This window comes from Salvelinus alpinus, chromosome 12, assembly GCF_045679555.1.
Source record: "Salvelinus alpinus chromosome 12, SLU_Salpinus.1, whole genome shotgun sequence".
NCBI lineage: Eukaryota > Metazoa > Chordata > Actinopteri > Salmoniformes > Salmonidae > Salvelinus > Salvelinus alpinus.
This window is the reverse complement of record NC_092097.1, coordinates 29,475,660-29,503,095: the sequence shown is the minus strand read 5'-3', so window position 1 is coordinate 29,503,095 and position 27,436 is coordinate 29,475,660. Positions and strand designations below refer to the sequence as shown.

Below are 27,436 nucleotides of genomic sequence, written 5' to 3'. Positions count from 1 at the left end.
CCCTCTCTCCACTGGGATTCTCTGCCTCTAACCCTATAACAGGGGCTGAGTCACTGGCTTACTGGTGCTCTTCCATGCCTCCCCTAGGAGGGGTCTGCTCCAGTTTCAACTGTTCTGCCTGCGGCTATGGAACCCTGACCTGTTCACCGAACGTGCTACCTGTCCCAGACCTGCTGTTTTCAACTCTCTAGAGACAGTAGGAGCGGTAGAGATACTCTGAATGATCGGCTATGAAAAGCCAACTGACATTTACTCCTGAGGTGCTGACCTGTTGCACCCTCTACAACCAATGTGATTATTATTATTTGACCCTGCTGGTCATCTATGAACGTTAGAACATCCTGGCCATGTTCTGTTATAATCTCCACCCGGCACAGCCAGAAGAGGACTGGCCACCCCTCATAGCCTGGTTCCTCTCTAGGTTTCTTCCTAGGTTCTGGCCTTTCTAGGGAGTTTTTCCTAGCCACCGTGCTTCTGTTTGGGGTTTTAGGCGGGGTTTCTGTACAGCACTTTGTGACATCAGCTGATGTAAGAAGGGCTTTATAAATACATTTGATTTGACTTGATATTCCTTTAGTCAAAGACCTGTGTGCAGAAATATGTTTCACTCACATTCAGATACAGTACCTGCCGTATCAGTTAGCTAAGAGGAAATGGAGTCACCTGACCAGTAGGCATACACCAGTGTAGAATATAGCTAATTGATTTGATCTTAATAGCTGACATTCAATGTCTTAAGGTTTTGAGCTCCGATTCACTGATTAAGGTCAATAATGCATTCTGAGCCAATTAATAAAAAAAAATTCTTTAAATTTTCTTTTATTTTCATTCTGATCAGAATCGTGTGCACATCCAAGACCACAAGTGGAGACTCAAGAGCCATAAGTGGGTTGCTTATGCATACTCTGAATAAGAGCTTTGACAGTAAAGGAAATTATTCTTTCTCTACTTGCTTTTGACAAATGGTAAACAGTGTTGACAGGTCTCTTAACATGATGAGTTAGTCTTTAACAAGCTGAAAAGTATACTGATAAAAATACTGTATAAACGCAACATGCAACAATTTATAAGATTTTACGGAGTTACAGTTCATATAAGGAAATCAGTCAATTGAAATACATTCATTCGGGCCTAATCTATGGATTTCATTACATCTGTTGGTTACAGATACCTTTAAAAAACAAGGTAGGGGCGTGGATCAGATAACCAGTTAGTATCTGGTGTGACCACCATTTGCCTCATGCAGTGTGACATATCTCCTTCGCATAGAGTTGATCAGGCTGTTGATTTTGGCCTGAGGAATGTTGTTTCACTCCACTTCAATGGCTGTGCGAAGTTGCTGGATATTGGTGGGAACTGGAACACGCTGTCATACACATTGATCCAGAGCATCCCAAACATGGTGACATGTCTGGTGAGTATGCAGGTCATGGAAGAACTTGGACATTTTCAGCTTCCAGGAATTTTGAACAGATCCTTGCAACATGGGGCTCTGCATGATCATGTTGAAACATCAGTTAATGGTGGCGGATGAATGGCACGGTATCTCTGTGCATTCAAATTGCCATCGATAAAATGCAATTGTGTTTGTTGTTAATAGTTTATGCCTTCCCATCCCATAACCTCACCGTCACCATGGGGCACTCTGTTCATAACGTTGACATCAGCAAACCGCTCGCCCACATGACGCCACACACGTGGTCTGCGGTTGTGAGGACGGTTGGACGTACTGCCAAGTTCTCAAAAAAGACGTTTGAGGCGGCTTATGGTTGAGGAATAAACATTCAATTGTCTGGCAACAGCTCTGGTGGACATTCCTGCAGTCAGCATGCCAATTGTACGCTCCCTCAAAGCTTGAGACATCTGTGGCATTGTGTTGTGGGACAAAACTGCACATTTTTGTCCCCAGCACAAGGTGGACCTTGTGTCATGATCATGCTGCTTAATCAACTTCTTGATATGCCACACCTGTCAAGTGGATGGATTATCTTGGCAAAGGAGAAATGCTCACTAACAGGGATGTAAAGAAATGTGTGCACTAAAGTTGAGAGAAATAAGATTGTTGTGCGTATGGAACATTTCTGGGATCTTTTATTTCAGCTCATGAAACATGGGACCAACACCTTACATGTTGCATTTATATTTTTGTTTAGTGTAAATACTCCACTGAAAAGACTTGTTAGGTAGACCTAACAATGTGCGTCTAAAGAGTCCATAAAATGTTTTACTTGTTATAAAGCCTTGAATCACTAGTTTAATTTGATTTCCCCTACAATAATGTATTATGTTTTCAAGACTAACTCAATCAATTTGTCCTTGTAGAAACTTTCACCCTAATGAAATTGGCCTTATACTATGCATTGACATGAGCGAAATGTAATTGGCAATAACGAATAGGCTATGATCAATTAAATTAGATGAATGAGTAAATTAGATATTGTATTAATACTGTATTAATCATGTTTTAAATGTATCACTGACGACAATTTCATGAAACACTACATTTCCCATGAAGCAAAGTAGGTGGGCGATTCGCACTGGGTCGTCACTAGTTAATACAGCCACAAAGTCATAAACCCCGCCTTTTTCTACAATGTTTCTTCTTAAAATCTGATTTTAAACCTAACCCCAATCTTAACACTAACCTTAATCACATGGCTAATCGTATGCCTATCCCTACATTTAAATTAAGACAAAAATCACATTTTTAGCATATACTTTGTGGCTGTGTTATCTAGTGGAAACCCTGGCACTTTGCTGACTTGGGAGGTGACTGAACTGTCTTCGGTTTGTTGGGCAGAGAGGAACTTCACAGCTGCTACGGGTGTGGTTTTTAACGTGATAAATCTTAACGAAGAGAATAGTGCATAACATCACTCACACACTGAACGACTAAATTATAACTCAGAGGAAGAGGACTAACATAGCTCAGCGTCACAGTGGTTTATTGAATTTTGGTTCATTGCAAATTGGCATCGGAAATCGATCTACTCCGCCGTCTTCACAGCTGGAATACTTTTGCGGAGGTTCCGTGACCCTTTTTCTTGGTCTAAAACGTGAACTTAACTGATTTTATTGACGCGCCCTCAAAATAAGTTGTTGTTACTCAAAGTTTGTGTCCTCGTAATGACAAACAAATGACATTTTTGTGTCGGCTTGGATAGAATGTCACTTGAGTTTCAAAAATAGGCCTTAAACTTGGCTTACAAACGAGGAAACATCTGGAATAGAAAAGTGAATTCATTTGAATGCTGGTTTGTGGGTGAATCAAACTTATTTTCCAGTCGTATTTCTCAAAGGGGAAGTTGCATTTCTCAACCCCACAACACTGGACTGGGAACTATTTAAAAAAATAAACACTCACAGGAATAGAGCCCTAATTAGGCTACATCATTTTTGTGTGATATCGTCCCGATAAACAGCAGTCCTGAAGCGTGCACTTGGAACCATGGGGTGTACAGTGAGTCAGGAAGATAAAGCCGCGGCCGAGAGGTCCAAAATGATTGACAAAAACCTTCGAGAAGATGGAGAGAAGGCGGCGAGAGAAGTGAAACTGCTCCTTTTGGGTATGTACCACCAAACATTATATTCCTTGTCCTGATTTATAACAGAAGCAGCAGCGCAGGCTCAGATTTATGTTTACTGGTTCTGATTAATCTGTTCCAGTTGTGCACTGGAGGCTAGAGAACCTCCACTGAAATTGGACAAAATCTCGGTCATGTAGCTACATCAAAATGGCTAATGAGGGAGATTCGTGAGTTTACCTAGCCTACTCCTCGTCACACACACACTCTACCTCAAAGCTTTTACCATGAATCATTTCCTCTATGTCTCGCAACATTGCAACAAATTAGATTGCCAGTTCACGATCGTAAAGCTGGATACACTGCAACGTTCATGCGAATCTTCATTGAATGGATTTAGAATCAGAGGATTGCCTCTCACCGCTGGAATTGTCTTAACTCTCCAAGTATTCAAAACAGAAAACTTGCTGTCAACGCACAACAGGCTACTTAGGCTATGTCAATGTTTAATTACACTCAAGTAGAAGGCAATACAAACTATCCGATCATAAAATGCCTTCAAAAAAAAGTGTTTGCTGATTGATTCCCATAATGTAGCCTAAAAGTGTAATCAATCACTAGCCTACAACTAACAACTGGATCGTTCCATGTCTTTTCAGCAAGCCATGACACCACCAACTCAGATTGTTCTGAAATCGTTTCTGTAGTAGAAACAGATAAAATAAGCCTTCTGGCAACATTATTTTGATGAAATATAATCTGATCTCTGAGAAATTGCGCTAATTGCTTGCATCCAAATTGTCCATTTTAATTTATAAAATGTATATAATATTCAGTAATTATAGTACCTAAAATCTGATTTGGACCGAAGTTTTTTCTAACAATGAGCAAGAAATGAGGAATATATATATATATATATGGACATCCCACCCCAACAACGAGTATATAGTATCAGTTCTCTGTCTGACAACCCTCACGAAAAAAAGATTGCTTTCAGTAGAACTGCAGTTAGAGTGCATTATAACTGCAGTATGATGCAAATACTGTGTCCAAAGTTTTTTTTACTGCAGTAATTTTGCAGTATAACTGCAGTTCAAATGTAGTATGCAGCAGATATTTTGCAATTACTGTGTCCAAAATACCACTGTCGACTGCAGTTACTGCACTTTTACTGCAGTTTCAAAACTGCCATCTTTTTTTGTAGGGTAGTAGTATGGGGCTGCGGCTCTGTGTATTTTTATTAATCCAATATAATGTATTCTCAGTGAATTTGTTAGTTTTTTCCCCTCCTGTTCAGAGAAATTATTCATTGAAGTTGTTAGGTTTATGTCCCATCCTACATCTTGATATTACCAGGTTCTGACCACTAGATGGTGCTTTTCCTGCTATTATGGTGATCATAGGGATATTTAACCAAAATTACAAAAATTACATATTTATTTTCTTACCCTGTAAGCATTTTATGGAGCAGGTATGATGGCAACCAATGCTTTGGTTTTGTTTACCTGGCCACTGTTTCAAATGCTTTAAAAAATAAAATAAAAATTGTGGCACTAGTCATTTGTACCTATATAAGCCTTTTTGCGCTTCATATCCAAATAATCTATAGGTAAGATAATTGAGCTACACAATACATTTGTAGATACTTTAGGATGATTTGGACATGAAGAGTAAAAATTCTAATATAGGTACCATTGAATTGCATTGGATTTGTGCCACAAATACTAAGAACAGTATACTTGTTCTTGGGGTGGTATTTTTGGGGATTCCACATGTCTAACTCGTTGTTAGAAAAAAAAAGTTTGGTCCAAATCGGATGTTAGGTACTAATTTATTAAATATGATGTTAATCCTATAAATTAAAATGAAAAAAATGTGTGCAATCAATTAGCTTAATTTCTCAGAGATCAAATTATATATTCAACAAAATGATGTTGCAGGATTGCTAATCTGAGGTGGTGGGTGTTGAAATACTCTTTCTTGTGGTTTTTGAGGTGGAACGACCCCATAAGGTCTGGCCTCCCCTCAACATTTTAAACTAATGAAGAGAATATTCTAAATTGCTTTCATAGCTCTCCAGCTGTGCCTATTAATGACGAAGCTATTACATCCATAATGAGGTTTTCAGACCTCTCCAAGCAATGGCAGATCATTTACCTTATGTTGTCTATGTTGGTACTATTAATTAATGATTAACAGCAAGCAATAGACTCTGGCTTACAGTATTGCAGTCTGTAAAGTGCTCACTAAGTCAGAGAATTGAACCATTTATAAGTCACTTTAGTTTAGGCAAGATTTTGTAATGTTGTCTGTACCATTGATCTGTTTTAGTTGCCTCTCTAACACATAACACCCCCACTTGTTGCAATCAATGTGAGCCGCATGGTTAATAGTTGTGTGTCAAAGCTTATTGACAGTGACTTTGATGGTTGTAGGTCAGGTGCTTCGGGAATAGCAGAGTGAAATAAAGCTGTGGCCACCTTGGGGCACTGTAATAAAATATTTCATTAACTATAAGTGAGTGGGTGTGTTTGCTGTTGAAAGGACTTGACCTCCGTTATCTCCTTCTTAGAGGACTTTCCTGAGCGTGACAGAGTAGGGACTGTCGTGGAAGACAGTCATTTGGATCCTCTCTTGAGTCAACTTTTGCATGACTCTGCTCTGAGAGGTTTTTGACAGAGGTCATATCATAGCCACCCTCACAACCCCCCATGCTGAACAGTGAAGTCTTGCTTGCTGTGTACTTTGCTCCCTTTCTCTGTATTGTTTTGACAGAAACACAGGGCTCCTGTTGGGAATGTTTTGAATAGGCTGGAGCCCAAACAGTCGACCAAATCATGTGCTTGAGCCAAAACAAAATACTCTGTTAACATGTTGGTGGATGGTGACTGGCATGACCCCCAGAAAAGAAGCGTATAACTCAAAATGCTTCCTGGGAACTGAACGCTGAAGTAAGAGGCATCCTGGCATGTTGTTTAGCAGTAAACTAGAAACAAGGGGTGGTCCCACTGTATTCTTCTTCAACTTTCCCATTTTCAACCAAACATAGAGACGTAAAGTCACATACTCTTTTTAAAAAATATATATATTTTTTTTTAAAGAAAGCCGTCTGACCAATGAGAATACATGACAATATGAACAATGAACATAAATGCTATATTACAACAGTCCCATGTTCAGGTCATTGAAATAGATATTATCATCCGCATACACTTCAAAGCGGTGCACACATGCTTTAGCATAAATACTATCTGGAATGTGAACATGTACGTCCACACGGGATAAGAAACTTCTGCTCTCCCGTACCCTGATTAACTATTTCGCTCTTGAACGCATCCCATTGCCCGTCAATTCTCTGAACAGGAAATGAACAGACAACCCTCTACAATCAGTGAGGAAATATCAGGTAATAATTGACCAAAAGGACATCGCTAACCCCACGTTATACCATTAATAAATATACACTACCGTTCAAAAGTTTGGGGTCACTTAAAAATGTCATTGTTTTTGAAAGAAAAGCAACAAAAAAAAGTCCATTAAAATAACATCAAATTGATCAGAAATACAGTGCTAATCTTGTAAATGACTATTGTAGCTGGAAACGGCAAATTATTTATATGGAATATCTACATAGGCGTACGAATTGCAAAAATCGCTGAAGTTGGAGAATTTTATTTCCCTCACTAACTTTAAACATCTGCTATCTGAGCAGCTAACCGATCGCTGCAGCTGTACATAGTCCATCTGTAAACAGCCCACCCAATTTACCTACCTCATCCCCTTACTGTTTTTATTTATTTATTTTTCTGCTCTTTTGCACACCAGTATCTCTACTTGCTCATGATCATCTGATGATTTATCACTCCAGTGTTAATCTGCTAAATTGTAATTATTCGCTCCTATGGCCTATTTATTGCCTACCTCATGCCTTTTGCACACAATGTATGTAGACTCATTTAGTTTTTTTTCCTACTGTGTTATTGACTTGTGTTTATTGTTTACTCCATGTGTAACTCTGTGTTGTTGTCTGTTCACACTGCTATGCTTTATCTTGGCCAGGTCGCAGTTGTAAATGAGAACTTGTTCTCAACTAGCCTACCTGGTTAAATAAAGGTGAAATAAAAAAATAAAAACAGAAGGCCAGCATCCCGGTGTCATCTCTTCACTGTTGACGTTGAGACTGGTGTTTTGCGTGTCCTATTTAATGAAGCTGCCAGTTAAGGACTTGTGAGGTGTCTATTTCTCAAACTAGACAGTCTAATGTACATGTCCTCTTGCTCAGTTGTGCACCGGGGCCTCCCACTCCTCTTTATATTCTGGTTAGAGCCAGTTTGAGCTGTTCTGTGAGGGGAGTAGTACACAGCGTTGTACGAGGTCTTCAGTTTCTTGGAAATTTCTCGCATGGAATAGCCTTCATTTCTCAGAACAAGAATAGACTGACGAGTTTCAGAAGAAAGGTCTTTTGTTTCTGGCCATTTTGAGCCTGTAATCGAACCCACAAATGTTGATGCTCCAGATACTCAACTAGTCTAAAGGCCAGTTTTATTGCTTCTTTAAATCAGCACAACAGTTTTCAGCTGTGCTAACATAAAGGTTTTCAAAAGTGTTTTCTTATGATCAATTAGCCTTTTAAAATGATAAACTTGGATTAGCTACACAACATGCCATTGGAACACAGATGGTTGCTGATAATGGGGCTCTGTACGCCTATGTAGATATTCCATAAAAAAATCAGCTGTTTCCAGCTACAATAGTCATTTACAACATTAACAATGTCTACACTGTATTTCTGATCAATTTTATGTTAATGGTAAAAAAATGTGCTTTTTTTTTCGAAAACAAAGACATTTCTAAGTGACCCCAAACTTTTGAACGGTAGCGTATGTGCTTATCATAAACATGAACCGTTTGCAATGTCTTATTATTGATATAAGGCATGTCTTTAGATCATAGGACCATCATCACAGATGGGATCCCGCCCTCTATGAATTCATAGATTTCAACAAATATTTGTAACCATGTTTATAAATTACATATAATCTAGATATGAACCTTGTGTCAAATCAGTCCATTAATGGTTGGTGGATATGTTGATGGATGTGTGGCTAACTGCCACAGGGCATGGGCAACAGTGCTGTTGAATAAGACATGGCTGTGTGTGCCTGGATGAAAATGACTGCCCTGATTATGACTGAGTGGGCTGCTGTTTGTACAGAGGCCTCAGTGCTCCCACTGTTCCCAGCACTGACTATAGCCCTAACACACGCGCAGACCCACAGACAGACACACATGCAGACCCAAAGATAGACACAGACACAGGCGCGTACCCGCAGACACACACCCACAGACACACACACACGCAGACCTACAGACACACATGCAGACTGACCTACAGACACGCGGTCTCGCACGTACGCACGCCGTCTCGCGCGCAGTCTCGCACGCACACAGTCTCGCACACACGCAGTGGTATATCATATACTCAACTGTAGTATATGATATTACATTTTCTAGCTCTGAGTCTGTATTTTTATCCAATGTAAAAATCTGTTGCACCATGTGAGATTAGAGAGGTGAATATTTAGCAGATTTGAGATTGAATCACTTCAGGGGGATCATGGTCAAGGGCCCTGTTAATTGTATTATTAAACACACTTACTGTGTTCTTTGGATGAATGCTTTTAACAAAGCAATGTTTACAATGTTAAAAAATGTTAACTGGATCTGATCAAATAGAGTTCTAAGCTGGGATTCGATCCAATTTTGCTTTGTGGACAATGCAGGATTTAAAGGTAATTTCTGATTGAGCCGACATATGCAACGTTTACCATGAATGCGATCTCTGTGAACGTGGGAACATTGCCTTTTTAAAAGGTGCATTGCCGACAAAGTGCGATCAGATTGAAACCCGGCCCTAAAGTACGTACGGTTGCATTGTCTTTATTCAAGAGATATCGTTGGAGGAGTCTGCAGGATAAAGTGTGTTGGATCAATTCTTGACAGGTTACAATCACACATTCCCTCCCCGGCTTGGACTTGTAAACTAAAGTCAGTATGCAGTCGGCCTGTCAGTGTGGAATAAGTGTGGCATCCTCTCAGAAGTGCAACATCTCGTCTCCCTCCAAGAAGCCCTTTTAGTTCCCACATCTGCTGCCGTGGTAACTTGCAGAACAGCTGAGATAAGCCTGTTTGCTTGAAGACGCCAGGGAGAAACCTCTTCCCGTCTGTCTGCCCATGATACGTGTCTTCTGAACTACTACCCCCCCCCCCCCCCCCCCCCCGTCTCCCTCTCCCTTCCCCTCCCCTAAAGCAACCTTTTTGAGATTAGCAGTGCTGTGGGGCTGGAGATGGATGGAGCCAGCTGCTATTTTTGAACCTATGGCAGATAGAACAAAATGATGGATCTCTTTTTTCCCAGAACTGGGAGTAAGGGCTGTGGAGGAAGCAGGGAGCGCTAACCAGACACTACTACGTTACTAAAGAACCTCAGCTGTGACATGGGTGTTCGCATGCTTGATTTAATGCAACAGAGAGGAGTTTATGCCTCCTCAAGGCTCCAGTGTTCATTAACAGGAAGCACACATTTAATGACTTCCCTTCAGATTTTGGACTTTGATTGACGTTCAATCTCCTCCCTCCAGCAACATGAGCCTCTGTGAATTCTGTCATTCTCTCTCTGTTTATTTTTCTTGTACTTCGATTTTTCTAACCTCACATTTTCAGTTCAACTGGGATGGACATTTCCCTTGACAGCTTCTTCCTCTCCCTTAAACTGTGTGTGAGAGCGGCAGCTTGGTCTTCGTGAACATGTCTGTACAATTCACTGGCTTGACTGTAGACACAAACACGTTTCTCTCTCTCTTATTTATATATATCACGCGCACACACGCACACAAACACATTGCTTATAGGCATGCTTAGCCATGCATTTATGTAAAAATACAGACACATGGTTGCATGCCCACACAATATGGGGGGCAGGGAATAGTAAGTGATGTTATGTCATGTGTATTTAATGCTCAAGAATGGTTACAAAGTGTGTGTTTGTGTACGTCAGAGAAAGATGCAGGTCTGAAATTGTGTACTGTGTACATCCACGTTCCTCCCCAGCTGTCTGCTTGACAGGGATGATATGATAAATGAAGCAAGGCAGAAACAAAGGATGGTTTCTTTACAGGAAATTACAAAAGTTGTTTTATTTGACTATGGATGAGGAATTTAGAGTTGGAAAAACAACTGATATGGCAGCCCTGTTATTTTTTTCCACCGGTAATGAAAGGATTGTTACTTTTATGACATGATACACGTTAACATGGCAACTAATAGTAACAATGTAAGGTTGCTATACTGTATTGCCTCTGCCTTTTTTAGTCACAGTCCTAGGGGTCACATAATTGGCTACAGTGGCGGGATGGAAAGGTGGGGCAACGACATTACATGACTCTGTGCTCATTAGTTATAGTACACCATAAGGCCTGAAACTAACTTGACCAGGCTTTTGTGCTTCTTGGCCAAATATATCAGGCCTTCTGTTCAGTGTGCGAGTGCTGTGGTGATGGGCCTCAATTTATGATGCAGCGCTGATCATTCATGTTTTAGAGATGTGAGTATGCACTGGTGCTGAGCTTTTTTTTTACAGATCACCGTTGCTGCTCAAGAAAGAGGGACATCTGACGTAAGCTTGCTTCAAGCAGCAATTACTTCTCTCTTCCTCCCCAGCCCTGACTCTCCTGCCCACAGACAGGGAAAAAACACATGACACCAAGTCAGCATTCATTCTCTCTTCCTATTTGTATCCAGCCTTTCACAACATCTCTGGGTTTCTGAGGCTTTCTGATTGGAAGAAAAGACATGATAGTAGGCTAACGTTACATACATACCATTTGTATTTTATATTTATAGCTTTGCCAATTCGATCTGGTTACTAACATAGGCCTATGCTATTGCACCAAATTCTTGTCTCAAAACATCCAATCTGTGCTTCAGAACCAAAAAGTTGTGCGTCTTGACTTTAGACCAATGACCAGTCACCAGCATTGGCATGCAAAGGCGGGTGTGAATATCCCAATTAGTGACTAAAAAGCACTTGTTTCATTTTATCCAGTTTAGTAATCTGCAACGGACACATCTGTGCCAGAACAATAGGCTACCAGGCGATTTCATTGATCATTTTTCATATTTCAGATAGACCTAGTTTGGGTGGCTACTGGCTATTTCTAAAGATAGCTATTACATCACACTGCGGCAGGTAACCTAGCTGTTAGAGAGGTGAGCCATCAACTGGAGGGTTGTGAGTTCGAATCCCGGGTCCGATGTGAAAAATCTGGTGTGAACTGAGCTGGCAACCGAAGGGTTGCTGATATCAAATCCTAGATACCATTGCCTGCCATTGTGCCCTTGAGCAAGGCACTTAACCCCTCACAACAGAAGCTCCACTGGCACCTCTCAACAAAAAAAAAGTGTATGTATGTGTGTCTTTTGTAGGGTTTAGGTTAAAAGCAGAAGTCAGATTTCAGTTGGCCCTCGTGTACAATTGACGAATAAAATGATCTTAGTCTGATCTCTTAATCTCCTGCTTGCTCTGGACTCCAGAGACGTAGCATGATATCCCTAGTTGATATTGGCTGTTAACATGGATGGCTTTCTGCTAAAATGCAGGTGTAAAACACAGTTTATTTCTGTATCTTGCATTTTGAAAATGCATCACTATTTACGGCTGTAAAGAAAGGCTACAGTTGTGTGTGCTTCCATTTGCTTGAGTAGGGGGTCACAAGCTTTGAACAATTCCTTTTTGGGGAGTTTTAAAAGTTTGAGAACCACTGCTGTAAGTAATTGATTTCTAAGGAAACCTAATGATCCAGTTGGGGCTTTGAAATGGACTTATTATTAAATGGACTAACCCTGAGCAGTTGACCTGCAGCACTGTCTGACCTCACCAACCCATCAGGTAAACCTCTGTGCTGTAAATAATGTGGATTCATGGGCTCTCTATGGGCTCTTAAGAGGCCAGGGTATCTACATTGAACAAAAATATACATGCAACATGTAAAGTGTTGGTCTCATGTTTCATGAGCTGAAATAAAAGATCCCAAAACTGTTCCATACGCACAAAAAGCTTATTTTCAAAAATTGTGCACAAATTTGTTTACACCCCTGTTTTTGAACAATTTATTCGTTATCATGATAATCCATCCACCTGACAGGTGTGGCATACCAAGAAGCTGATTAAACAGCATGATCATCACACAGGTGCACCTTGTGCTGGGGACTATAAAAGGCCACAGATGTCTCAAGTTTTGAGGGAGCATGCAATTGGCATGCTGACTGCAGGAATGTCCACCAAAGCTGTTGCCAGAGAACGTTGCTTTAGAGAATTTGGGAGTACATCCAACCAGCCTATATTTATAGATATTTATAGAATGCAGAATGGTGTAAAACCAGCCTACATCTTGGAATTCCATATCACTGATCAAAGTAATCTAAGGACAACCCTAGACAACCTAGAGGAAATCCCTCAAGCCTAATGCCAGAAATAGTTGCCACTGTCCATGCCACAGCAGGCATTGATTTCTGCCCTCAAACTGATTTACAGCTTGAGCTGACATTTGCATGTGGCTTATTTCCCTATCTATGACCAAGACCGTGCACTCCCTTATCTATCGCTGTGAAAACACTACACCAGCCAAGTACCAAAGTTTGACGCACATACCTATCCTTCTTTGGGAGTGCTTTCCCCCCAGAACGTGACATCAATTGTTGTGGCTGTTTGTGTGTGTTCTTCCTCTTAGAGAATAAAGGAGAAAGCCGACTGCTAGAGGATAAGATGTTTGCTGAGCAATTTCCTCCTGTAGCTCCATGGAGGATAAACGGATGTCATTATTTCTCTAAATGTTTTGATTGAGTCTCTTCTACAGACCTACACCCAGAAAACACTATTGATCACAGTGAGGGGCTGTATTGACCTGCCTGCTGGTGGTGAGAGCTATCATCAACTGGAGCTAGGCCCAGGCAAAAATCTGAGAAACGACATTGGTGTGATCTTTTGAGCAGAGTGGTAGTGACTCAGAGGCATGGCTGCCATCCTCATTTTGACCATAAACCTGCAGACTATTGCGTATGTATTATACAGAGCCTTCAGAAAGTGTTCAGACTCCTTGACTTTTCCCACATTTTGTTATGTTACTTCCTTATTCTGAAATTGATTAAATTAACAATTTTCCTCATCAATCTACACACAATACCCCATAATGACAAAGCAAAAGCAGGTTTTTAGATCTTTACATAAGTATTCAGACTCTTTGCTATGAGACTTGAAATTGAGCTCAGGTGCATCCTGTTTTCATTGATCATCCTTGAGATGTTTCTACAACTTGATTGGAGTCCACCTGTGGTAAATTCAATTGGTTGGACATGATTTGGAAAGGCACACACCTGTCTATGTAAGGTCCCACAGTTGGTAGTGCATGTCAGATTGAAACAAACATGTCTGCAGCTTTGAAGATTCCCAAGAACACAGTGGTGTTTGGAACCACCAAGACTTTTCCTAGGCCTGGCCGCCCGGCCAAACTGAGCAATCCGGGGAGAAGGGCCTTGGTCAGGGAGGTGACCAAGAACCCGATGGTCACTCTGACAGAGCTCCAGTGTTCCTCTGTAGAGATGGGAGAACCTTCCAGAAGGACAAACATCTCTGCAGCACTCCACCAATCAGGCCTTTATGGTAGAGTGGCCAGACGGAAGCCACTCCTTAGTAAAAGGCACATGACAGCCCACTTGGAGTTTGCCAAAAGGCACCTAAAGACTGAAGCATGGTGGTGGCAGCATCATGTTGTGGGGATGTTTTTCAGCAGCATGGGCTGGGAGACTAGTCAGGATAGAGGAAAAGATGAACGGAGCAGTACAGAGAGATCCTTTAATGAAAACCTGCTCCAGAGCGCTCAGGACCTCAGACTGGGCCGAAGGTTCTCCTTCCAACAGGACAATGACTCTAAGCACCCAGCCAAGACAACGCAGGATTGGCTTTGGGACAAGTCTCTGAATGTCCTTGAGTGGCCCAGCCAGAGCCCGGACTTGATCCCGATCGAACATCTCCGAGGAGACCTGAAAATTGCTGTGCAGCAATGCTCCCCATCCAACCTGACAGAGCTTGAGAGGATCTGCTGAAAAGAATGGGATAAACTCCCCAAATACAGGTGTGCCAAGCTTGTAGCGTCATACCCAAGAAGGCTCAATGCTGTAATCGCTGCCAAAGGAGCTTCAACAAAGTACTGAGTGTAGGGTCTGAATACTTATGTAGATGTCTAAACCTGTTTTTGCTTTGTCATTGTGTGTAGATTGAGGGGGGTGGGGGGAACTATTTATAAATTTTAGAATAAGGCTGTAACATAACAAAATGTGGAAAAAAGTCAAGGGGTCTGAATACTTTCCGAAGGCACTGAACCTGTTAGAGCCCTACATAAACCAGGTTAGTCCCCCTCATTACAGTTGGTAGCAGAGTTCTGTGGGCTGGAGCGTAATTACAGGACACTGATTACACAGATGGAGCAGTATTTCTCTGGAAGGATCAGAGTCGGTCTGACTCTGTCTGCCGACATCAACAAAAGTCCCTCAATTTGTAAGTCGCTCTGGATAAGAGCGTCTGCTAAATGACTTAAATGTAAATGTCTGCTGCTCTCAGCGACTCAGCCATGACTGCGAGCACCAGCAGAGATGGCAATAAAGATCTAGTGAAATCAGTCTAATCTAATGTTACATTATTACTGTTCACAGCCAGGCGCTGAAATTATAATGCTTTAGGGGAAGACCTGTTCACCATCAAGTAAGCTCCAGATGTGATACAGTAAGAATAAAGCCTGGTCCTGCAGACACTAGGTCTCAGTGTGGGTCCACTGGGATCACGCAGGCAGCACCATCCACCCTGCTCCCTCTAAGAGCACTGATAACAGGATAGATACATTACAGCTGAATCCCCTGCTCTCTTCTCCTCCTTCACCCTCAACTTCCCCTTCATTCTCTCTGCCTCAACATACACCATATCCTCACTGGTCTCCCTGGCTGCTTCATAAGAACACCAGAATAACATCCTCACTATTTCAGTTATGAGAATAGGCCACTGGGCCAATTTGGGCTTGCTTTTTGCCTCTATATAAAGACGTAAGAAAGCAGCAGCAGTATCTGTACAATACACACACCCAGACAGTCCTTTGCTGTGTTCTGCTGAGCTAGGCTCTGGTCACACTGGTGTGTGAGGTGGTGTGAGAGGAAGGGACAAGCAGAGACAGATCACAGGGCAATGCCCTTTATCTCTGATACTGTCTGCAGACAAGCCTGTACAGGAACTGTTGTGTAATTACACATCTTGAATCTTCTCTTTGTGTCAGACTGGGTTCAAACGCCTTCCGTAAAGTGTTTCTGTATTTGTCTGTATTTATTTGTATTAATATTTTTACTGCTCTGGGGTTATTATTATTGCTTGGATAACCTTATTTACTATTATGTATTAAGTTATTTTTAATTATTTATACGCTGAACACTGGAAGAATTATCACCGTGAATTATTGTAGTGTTTGTTTGTCAGTTAATCCCGTAAAGGATGGGTTGCTAACTGGCAATTTGACACGAAAATGCAATTAATTAATGTGTATCTCTGCACTTACCACTGCAGAGATATGTATTCGACGTTTATGTATTCCTATTGGTTGGATGAATTTACTTATCAATAAGGTGTTATGCCATTGGTCATGCTTACAGAGAGGGGGAGCTTGTGAATGTCAATTCTTCCCAGTCTGATATTGATATGCAAGTGATTCATGCTATCGACAGCCATCAACATCATTGAGCTCTGCACATGTAATGTGCTGTTTTCTATTGTCAAAAAATAAACTACCGATCACGCTGGTTGGCATTCCTTTCTATATTACACAACGCAAGAGAGAGTGAAGATCACATCTGTTACAAGAGCAAGAAGAATAATTTTTGCTTGGCCCATAGGCAACACTCTACTAAAACTCTGCTTTACTCCACTGTTCTGTGTTCTGTCATTGGCCCTAGGACAAAATAAGCATTTGTCTGTTCCAGATATAACCCTGGCTGCCCTGCCTGCCACCATACACTAGCATGACTCTTTCAATCTGTCGACCACTCTGAAATCAAAACAGATTTGCCAACAGCTGCAAACCACCATTGAATCCCAAGTCCAAGACCTCTTTAGCATCACAGCAAAAGTTTCCTCATCAGATTGTTTACATTCTCTCTCTCTCTCGCTCTCTCTGCATGTGTGTCCATGCCATTAAACACACGCAGAAACCCCCAAATCACATGAGCTCCCTCCACTCCACTCATTGGATTAATATCATCACAGTTTGATTTCCTGCATGGAGATATGATGTAGGATGTTTCATGTGCTCCTGGGTTCCCCTCAGGTCACACTGCCCTCTGTGTGCTCCTCCATGCCTGTAGAAGTACAAGTGGGAATCAGCCCACATATGTTTTGCTAATTGTCGGGCTGTCAGTCCTGCCAAGAAAATAGAAAGACATGCAATAAAGGCCCTCATAAGAACACTACCTTCAGGAGACCATTGGTACAGGATGGGAGTGAATGGGATAGGATAATGCCATTAGGCAGACGCTTTTATCCAAAGCGATTTACAGTCATACGTGCATACATTTCACGTATGGGTGGCCATGGGAATCAAACCCACAATCCTAGCGTTGCAAGCGCCATGCTCTACCAACTGAGAAATAGAGGAGAGGATGGAGAGGGTGGGTGAGGAGGATAGAGTAGGAAAGGATATGAGAGGAGTGGTCAGTACTCCTGTGTATAGCTCCTGGTCCCGGGGTGTGAGCTGCACTGTTTTATCAGCAGGGCGGCTTTGCCAAACTGCTGCCATTGTTCACAGCTCTGCCCTAATCTGATCTCCTCTAGTGTTGTCTTTTCCCCCTCCAACACAATCATTCTGAAACTCCTTTAAATGTGTGTGTGTGTTCTGTGTCAGAGAGAGCTAGAGGGAGGGGAGGGTGGAGAGAAAGTTTAAGTAGCTGCCAGGCTGCGTCCTGTCTGTCGACTTTATAATAGAGCAGAACAGCTCACTTAGATAACCTCTGGAAACATTTTAAAACATGTCTTACTGTGAGTGTATATCTGTTCTTTCCCTTCTACTGTCTTGGTGGGTTCCAGATGATGCTGATGATGATGATGAACCTGTCAGAAACCTAACAGAGGAGTTAGTAATGTGCTCTCTCCTCCTTCCCCTCAACCCTCTCTGAGGGAGCATTTTAATGTATCCGGTGGAAGAACTTTAGCCCCACCCGTAACCCTAACCTTAACCTTGATGTAACTGTGCCACCTACACCTCTGCTCTGAGAAGTCTTTTGATCAGCTAAAGCCCTTAGCGAGGGTCTAGTATGACTATTATAACTGTTTTATAATGACTTTTCCTGGTCAGGTCACATGGTCAGGAAAAGTCGAGGGCACCAAATATTATGGGGACCACTTTTCCAGTTTGTGTGTTTTGTTTCCAGAGCTCTCATTGTTCATACTATGTGGATACATAAAGCAAGTTGTGTCCATCTTGTACCAGTGAGGCTCCACATTGCTTCGGACAGGCTTGTATGGTGGTGGTAGATGGTGGTAATAGCTGGGCTGTCCCTGGGAGGTATGCTTGGACTGCAGCAAGCCAGGGGGCCTAGGTGTTAATGTTGTGACAGCTGACCCATCAAGACAGTAATTGAATGTCAATTTTGTTTTGATAGGATCTCCTACCACAGGACTGCACTGACATGACCTACAGCTATCCAATGTCTGGCAACTGGACCAGTTTAGACCATTGGGATTAAGACAGGAAGTTAGCCACTCATCATACCTTTCCTTCCAGCTCATGTTAACCAGAAGAATCACTTTATTTATCCTAGCTGCTATCCTTTAATGACTTCTCACTTTCTTCTGTTTAGAAGATTATAGTATAGGACACTGGAGCTATGGGGCTGTGTGTGCTCTGGCCAGTGTTTCCCTCCTTGTGCTAAACTCCTACTGGTTATGCACCCCTGCCAAATGACCTAATCATTATAAATATTCCACTGAGCCTGCAATAAATCGATTTACGGGCACAACATTTTACTTTGGTTGAAATTAAATATGGGATTTTCTATGTGTAAATTACTTGCTACATCCAAACATTATGTTCACCTTCCAAAAGGAATCACAGCTCCCCTTGCACTGTGAATGAAAGTCCTCCCTGGGTAGTTTTCAATGTCATGGTTGTAGAGTAAGATGTGCACATATGGAGAGGAAAAGAAGCCCCAAACCATCAGCATGCATGAGCACATCTTTTCAGTACATTCTTTTTCTGTTCGCCTTGACTCACATGGAAGCTATTTTAAACTCTTAATTAAGGTTGTTGAAATATCTTCCTAGGCCAGATGCCGATAAGAAAGCACTCTACTTTATTACCTGAATATTAATCTCAAGTAGTAAGCTTCCTCTTCATTTTCCCCCCAAATGGATTATGTTCTTTTTTTATCAGCCTGGCATACCACCTTCAAGGCTTTTCACTCTCTCTCTGTTCCACATGAGATTTAAAGGCTATAGCCCATAGCCGAGTATTTTGTGGAGCCGATGGAGTGATGCCATTTCCTGTCCCAACCCCCCTCCCCCATGTCTGACTTCCTCTTTCGGCTGGCTGCAGTAACGAGAAGTAGATGCTTATCCTTTGTTCCGCTGGCTCAGGAAACCAGCACACCCATCCTGTGTCTGTTGGCTGAGCCATGCAGAGCTACAGGCTGGCTCTGACTGACACACACAACTAAAAGGAGAAAGAGTGTTTTAAGTGCTATTAGCTTTTTAGCACTCACATAAAACACCCAATGACTCAGTCTATCCAGTCTGAATCAGCTGTCTGGCTTCTCTTCCTTGGTGTCTGTTTTAGTAGTTTCTATTTTCCCATCTTTGGAGTAGACTCACATTTGACATGTCAACCCCAAACATCTCTTCCTCTTTGTCAGCGTTGTTACTGCCCGTCTGCCTCATTTCCAGTGTTGATATGTGTGTGTATTACTTAGGGTCAATGGCCAGACCACAGCTGGATAAACTTCCTAGATGTGCTTTTCTAAACTGTTGACCCTGAGGTCACACAGAACTCTGCTGTCCCCTGGTCTTTTGCACTAACTGTTTTTCATTGCCTCCATGCGCTCGCTCATGATTCATGAACTATGTCATATATAGCCAGAGCTGTGGGCAGTACTGTATGTAATAGGGTTCTCCAGGCATTTTGTGTATAGGACCTAACATGAAGTTGACTCCTATTTGACAAGTGAGAAGTCTACTAACAAATCCTCTTTTGCCCAGAATTGAGACTTTAGTCTTTAGTTCATTTAATGATAACTCCCCCCAGGCTATTGATGATTTAGGAAAGAATGTGGGGACCCTAAAAGTTTTTGTCCTTGGGTTTGCTCTTTTGTTTTCCACCCCATAAAAGCAGCTCTTAAAACGGTGGGGAGCCTGTAGGGAGCTGTGTGAGAGGGCCCCATACTGGGCCTGCTCCCCCATTTGGCTCAGCCCAGAGTGTGTAGTGTGTGTTTGGGAGGGTCGGATGGCAGTCTGATAGTGACTGATCCAGAGAGTCAAAACTCCTCCATACATTGCATGGTCAGTATTGGCCTGAGAGATGCATTTGGACATCTGGAGATGCAACAGAAAAGTGTAAGTCTCTCTGAGTCTGAAGCGTGTGCTAGTGAGTGTGATGCCTAGTGTAACACACACACACACTTTTGTTGGCTGATGTTGAGTTGGTTAGAGAGACATTTTTAAGGAGAAGTAGTGCTGATAATTGTGTGTTATTACCTGAGTTTTGGTGGTGAAGGGAAAGGTAGAAAAGGCTGAGTCTGTGTCTGAATAGCAGCGTTATCTACACTGATTATGTGTCGTCCTAGGAAGGCTTTAATTAGACGAGCTGGCAGGCAGGGTGCTACAGGTACTCTGCCAACCCAGCTGTGTGAGTGCCTGTCCCCCGCTGGCGCCACACAGGGGTGTGTAAGGGCAACACACAAACCCCTCTTCTGTGTGCTCCGTTTTATCGGTAATGTCCCTCTTTGATCTCAGCCCCAAATGGACACAAACAGAAACCTTCCAACCCAGGCTGGGCCCCCGTCCTATTGTGAGGCCCCAGGTTGAAACCTAACCCACTTTTCGTTAGCCATGGATAGGAGGTGAAGGGGTCAGAACTGCGACGGGAAATCCACTGGAGATTGACTCTGACTCTGAGCACAAATCACTACTAGTACTCACTCCCTCCAAAACAGTTGAGAGCTACTGAAATGTGATCCACTACATGTCATGAAAACTATGCGTCATCCTTAAAAGTAGCTGAGCTCTTTGAATGTGGACTCTGCACTTGCTTTTCTTCTTTAATCTAGATGTTGACGTTTCAGGATTACAACCAACCATGAAATGTCTTTCTCTCACTTACTCGTTATACTGCAGGAGTTGACTAACATCGTTGACTAACATCTTGCAAGCCTCCCCCTTTTTCCTCCAAACATAACATTATGGCCAAACAGTTCTATTTATGTTTCATCAGACCAGAGGACATTTCTCCAAAAATATGATCTTTGTCCCCATGTACAGTTGCAAACCGTAGTCTGGCTTTTTTATGGCTGTTTTGGAGCAGTGGCTTCTTCCTTGCTGAGAGGCCTTTCAGGTTATGTCGATATAGGACTTGTTTTACTGTGGATATAGATACTTTTGTACCTGCTTCCTCCAGCATCTTCACAAGGTCCTTTGCTGTTGTTCTGGGATTGATTTGCACTTTTTGCACCAAAGTACGTTCATCTCTAGGACACAGAATGCATCTCCTTCCTGAGCGGTATGACGGCTGCGTGGTCCCATGGTGTTTATACTTGTGTACTATTGTTTGTACAGATGAACATGGTACCTTCAGGCATTTGGAAATTGCTCCCAAGGATGAACCAGACTTGTGGAGGTCTCCAATTTTTCCTGAGGTCTTGGCTGATTCCTTTTGATTTTCCCATGATGTCAAGCAAAGAGGCAGTGAGTTTGAAGGTAGGCCTTGAAATACATCCACAGGTACACCTCCAATTAACTCAAATGATGTCAATTAGCCTATCAGAAGCTTCTAAAGCAATTACATAATTTTATGGAATTTTCCAAGCTGTTTAAAGGCACAGTCAACTTAGTGTATGTAAACTTCTGACCCACTGGAATTGTGATACAGTGAAATAATCTGTCTGTAAACAATTGTTGGAAAAATTATTTGTGTCATGCACAAAGTAGATGTCCTAACCGACTTACCAAAACTATAGTTTGTTAACAAGAAATTTGTATAGTGGTTGAAAACGAGTTTTAATGACTCCAACCTAAGTGTATGTAAACTTCCGACTTCAACTGTAGCTGTTGAAATAGCTGTTACTGTTGAAGTCGGAAGTTTACATACACTTAGGTTGGAGTCATTAAAACACCATCCCAACCGTGTAGCACGGTGTCACGTTCCTGACCTGTTTTCTCTTGTTTTTATGTCTTTATTGGTCAGGGCGTGAGTGTTGGGTGGGTAGTCTATGTTTTGTATTTCTATGTTGGGTTTTGTGTTCGGCCTGGTATGATTCTCAATTAGAGACAGGTGTGTATCGTTTGTCTCTGATTGAGAGTCATACTAAGGCAGCCAGGGTTTCACTGGGGTTTTGTGGGTGTTTGTTCCTGTGTCAGTGTTTGGGCCACACAGGACGGTTGAAGGTTAGTCACGTTTGTTGTTTTGTAGTTTTGTAGTGTCTTGTTTGCTGTTTTCATTAAAAGTATGATTAATCACCAATCCGCATCTTGGTCCGATCCATGCTCCTCCTCGTCTGAGGAGGAGAACAACAATGACTGCCTTTACACACGGGGGTGGCAGCATCATGTTGTGGGGGTGCTTTGCTGCAGGAGGGACTGGTGCACTTCACAAAATAGATGGCATTATGAGGATGGAAAATTATGTGGATGGAAAATTATATGCATATATTGAAGCAACATCCCAAGACATCAGTCAGGAAGTTAAAGCTTGGTCGCAAATGGGTCTTCCAAATGGACAATGACCCCAAAGCATACTTCCAAAGTCGTGGCAAAATGGTTTAAGGACAACAAAGTCAAGGTATTGCAGTGGCCATCACAAAGCCCTGACCTCAATCCCATAGAAGATTTGTGGGCAGAACTGAAAAGCGTGTGCGAGCAAGCAGGCCTACAAACCTGACTCAGTTACACCAGCTCTGTCAGGAGGAATGGTACAAAATTAACCCAACTTATTGTGGGAAGCTTGTGGAAGGCTACCCGAAATGTTTGACCCAAGTTAATCAATTTTAAGGCAATGCTACCAAATGCTAATTGAGTGTATGTAAACTTCTGACCCACTGTGAATGTGATGAAAGAAATAAAAGCTGAACATTTGTTTTCTCTCTACTGTTATTCTGACATTTCACATTCTTAAAATAAAGTGGTGATCCTAACTGACCTAAGACAGGGAATTATTACTAGGATTAAATGTCAGGAATTGTGAAAAACTGAGTTAAAATGTATTTGGCTAAGGTGTATGTAAACTTCCGACTTCAACTGTATATTTCCATGTTAAAATGTTATGCAATGCATTTTCTCCCTTGTTTTTGATGGTAGCCATCTCTGGTAGGCCTACATTATTATCAAATAGCCACAGTAGCCTACTTGGCCATTGTTAAAACTGTAACTTAAAGTGGTGTGTTCACAGTAAATGCAATCCGAAAATTGCACAAATATTTCAAAACGTTCAACATTTTTTGTGGGAACATTGGTAACAACTCAGTATTGAGCCATGCCAGGCAGGCCGTGTGTGTGTGTGTGTGTGTGTGTTTACACAGGCAGCTCAATTCTGATATTTTTTCCACTAATTGTTCTCTACACATCAGATCTTTTTCAGAGCTGATCTGATTGGTCAATTAGTGAAAAAAATATCAGAATTGGGCTTTTAAGTGCCATCATACTCATTCTTCACTCTCCTCTCTGCTCGCTTATTCTAACCCAGCCAGCATACACATCATCCCCCAGGCTTCTCCAGACTAGTTACCCCCATTGAGCAGACAACACATCCACCACCCTGACCCTTAACACAGGGGCCCCTCAGGGGCATGCTTAGTCTACTCCTGTACTCACTGTTCACCCACAACTGCGTGGCCGCGCACTACTCCAACACCATCATTAGGTTTGATGACACGATGTTGGTAGGTCTGATCACTGACGAAGATGAGACACTCTATAAGGAGGAGGTCAGTGTCCTGGCACTGTTGTGCCAGAACAACAACCTCTCCCTCAATGTCAGCAAGACAAAGGAGCTGATTGAGGACTACAGAAAACGGAGAGCCGAGCATGCCCCCATCCACACTGTAGTGGAGAGGGTCGATAGTGTTAATTTCCTCTTTGTCCACATCACTGAGGAATGAACGTGGTCCACACACACCAACACCGTCGTGAAAAAGGCACAACAACGCCTCTTCCAGTACATCACTGGGGCCGAGATCCCTGCCATCCAGGACCTCTATACCAGGCGATGTCAGAGGAAGGCCCTAAAAAATGTCAGGCTCCAGCCACCCAAGTCATGGACTGTTCTTTCTGCTACTGCATGGCAAGTGGTACCGATGCACCAGGTCTGAACCAACAGGATCCATACCAGCTTCTACCCCAAAGCCTTAAGACTGCTAAATAGCTGCCCGACTATCTGCATTTACCATTTTTACACTAAATCTTTAGACTCATCACATACGCTGCTGCTACTGTTTATTATCTAGTTGCCTAGTCACTTTACCCCTACCTATATGTACATATCTACCTCAATTACATTGTTACCCGGCACATTGACTCTGTACTGGTACCCTGTTTATATAGCTAAGTTATTGTTACTCATTGTCTATACTGAACAAAAATATAAACGGAACATGTATGTATGTAAATTGTGTGTTTCATGAACTGAAATAAAAAGTCCCAGAAATGTTCCTTATGCACAAAAATTATGAACAAATTGTTTTACATCCCTGTTAGTGAGCATTTCTCCTTTGCCAAGGTAATCCATCCGACCTGACAGATGTGGCATATCAAGAAGCTCATTGAACATCATGATTATTACACAGATGCACTTTGTGCTGGGAACAATTAAAGGTCACTCTAAAATGTACAGTTTTGTCACACAACATAATGCCACAGATGTCTCCAGTTTTGTGAGCGTGCAATTGGTATGCTGTTGCAAGATAACTAAATGTTAATTTCTTTACCATAAGCCGCCTCGCCTCCAACGTCGTTTTGGAGAATTTGACAGTACGTCCAACCGGCCTCACAACCGCAGACCACGTGTAACCACGCCAGTCCAGGACCTCCACATCAGGTTTCTTCCGCTGTGGAATTGTCTGAGACCAGCCACCCGGACAACTGAGGCGTATTTCTGTCTATAATAAAGCCCATTAGTTGGGAAAAACGAATTCTGATTGGCTGTGCCCTCCCAGGCCCACCCATGGCTGCGCCCCTGCCCAGCCATGTGTAATCCATAGATTAGAGCCTATTTTTTATTTATTTTTATTGCTTGATTTCCTTATATGAACTGTAACTCAGTCAAATAATTTAGATTTTGGCGTTTATATTTTTGTTCAGTATATTTATTCCTTTTCTCTCTGCATTGTTGGGAGGGCCTGTAAGTAAGCGTTTCACTATTAGTCTGCACCTGTTGTTTACGATGCATGTGACAAATACAATTAGATTTGATGATTTGATCAATTCTCTGTTTGACTAGTAGTATGGAGCTGTGGCTCAGGCTATTGTTTCTTCATCCTATATAATGTACTGTATTCTCAGTGATTTAAATTATTATTTTTTAAAAACTTTTTTCTGTTCAGAGAACTGATTCATTGAAGTTGATAGGTTTTTGTCCTGTCCTACATTCTGATTTTACCAGGTTCTGACCACTAGATGGTGGTGTTCCTGCTGTTAGGTGATCCTTTTTTTAAAAGAATTCCCCCCAATTGTTAAAGGGATAGTTACACAAATAGTTTTCTTACCCTGTAAGCAGTCTATGGACCAGGTATTACAGAAACCCATGCTTTGGTTTTGTTTACCTGTCCACTGTTTCAAATACTAACTTGTTTGCATTTGTCACAAATCCAATACAAGTCAATGGTACCTATATTAGCATTTTTCACACATTATGTCCAATTCATCCTAAAGAAACAAAAAATGTATTGTTTAACTCAATGATGTTACTTATAGATAATTTGCTGATACAGGTACCATTGTCTTGCATTGGGTTTGTGCCACAAATGCAAAAAAGTTAGCATTTGAAACAGTGGCCAAGTAAAAAAAAAAAAAAAAAAAAAAAGCATGGGTTTCTGATACTTGGTCCATAGACTGCTTACAGGGTAAGAAAACCAATATGTAATTTGGATGGACAATCCCTTTAACAAAAATCACCTAATAGCAGGAACAGCACAATCTAGTGGACATAAACCCAACAACTTCAATGCCAAATGTATTTGAACAGGGGGGGAAAACATCACCAAATTCACAGAGAATATGCTACATAGGATGAAGAAACAATACTCCGAGCCACAGTTTCATACTACTTGTCAGACATAGAGAAGTGATACTATGTAGTTGTTGTTGGGGTGGGATTGGTGTGGGGTGTGGGGGTTCTGTGGATGGCTTTTGACCACTTCTTTGGATTCCTCATGTCTTACTCATTGTTAGAAAAAAGTTTGGTCCAAATCGGATGTTAGGTAATATAATTATTGAAAATTATATGAATCCTATACATTTAAAATGGACAATTTGAGTGCAAGCAATTAACTTAATTTCTCAGAGATCAAATTATATTTCCCCCCCGCTTTTTTCACTGAGATTTTTTAGAGACACCAGATTTCTAATGGACTTGCTTGCAGTTCCTACCGCTTCCACTGGATGTCACCAGTCCTTGGAAATCGGTTGAGGTTATTCCTTTGTGTAGTGAAGAAGTAGGGCTATCGTAAATGAGGGTCACATGAAGTAAATTTTTGGAGAGAGTCACGTTATGAAAAAAGTTGCGTCAGTTTGGTTATGTTTTGTATTGAACACAGATCATCCCGTCTTCAAATTGATCGATTATTAACATTTAAAAATACCTAACGTTGTATGACAAAAGTAGTTTGAAATGTTTTGGTAAATTTACATGTAACTTTTGATATATTTTGTAGTGACGTTGCGCATGTTGGAAGCTGTGTTTTTCTGGATGAAACGGTCCAAATAAATTGACATTTTGGATATATATCGACCGAGTTAATCGAGACCATTTGTGATGTTTATGGGACATATTGGAGTGCCAACAAAAGAATTTCGTCAAAGGTAAGGCATGATTTATATTTTATTTCTGCGTTTTGTGTCGTGCTTGCAGTGATGAAATATGCTTCTCTCTTTGTTTACTTTTGTGCTATCATCAGATAATAGCATCTTATGCTTTTGCCGAAAAGCCTTTTTGAAATCTGACATGTTGGCTGGATTCACAACTAGTGTAGCTTTAATTTGGTATCTTACATGTGTGATTTAATGAAAGTTAGATTTTTATATCATGTTATTTGAATATGGCTCGCTGTATTTTCCCTGGCTATTGGCCGGTGGGACGTTTGCGTCCCACCTGCCCCAGAGAAGTTATCTTATGTTTCTAACTACAGAAACAATTTCAGAACAATCTCTTGGCTGTCATGGCTTGTTGAAATGATATTGAACACAGCCATGACTCTGTGTACACCTCCTTTGGCCGCCTTTCCTTCCAGTTCTCTGCTGCCAGTGACTGGAACGAATTGCAAAAATCGCTGAAGCTGGAGACTTATATATACCTCACTAACTTTAAACATCAGCTATCTGAGCAGCTAACCGATCGCTGCAGCTGTAC

General features: G+C 41.7%; 1 protein-coding gene across 2 annotated transcripts in view; it reads left to right on the top strand.

Annotated features, from left to right (window-relative positions):
- Positions 1-2,754: 2,754 nt before the first annotated feature.
- Positions 2,755-27,436, top strand: part of LOC139535844 (guanine nucleotide-binding protein G(i) subunit alpha-2-like) — a 96,319-nt gene continuing 71,637 nt past the window's right edge. Inside the window, exon 1 of one of the 2 annotated variants that reach the window (XM_071335679.1) lies at positions 2,755-3,566. In XM_071335679.1, coding sequence (XP_071191780.1) covers positions 3,449-3,566 — 118 coding nt within the window. In that variant the 5' untranslated portion in view covers positions 2,755-3,448. The remainder of the gene's footprint in view (positions 3,567-27,436) is intronic. The other variant, XM_071335680.1, reaches the window with a different exon arrangement.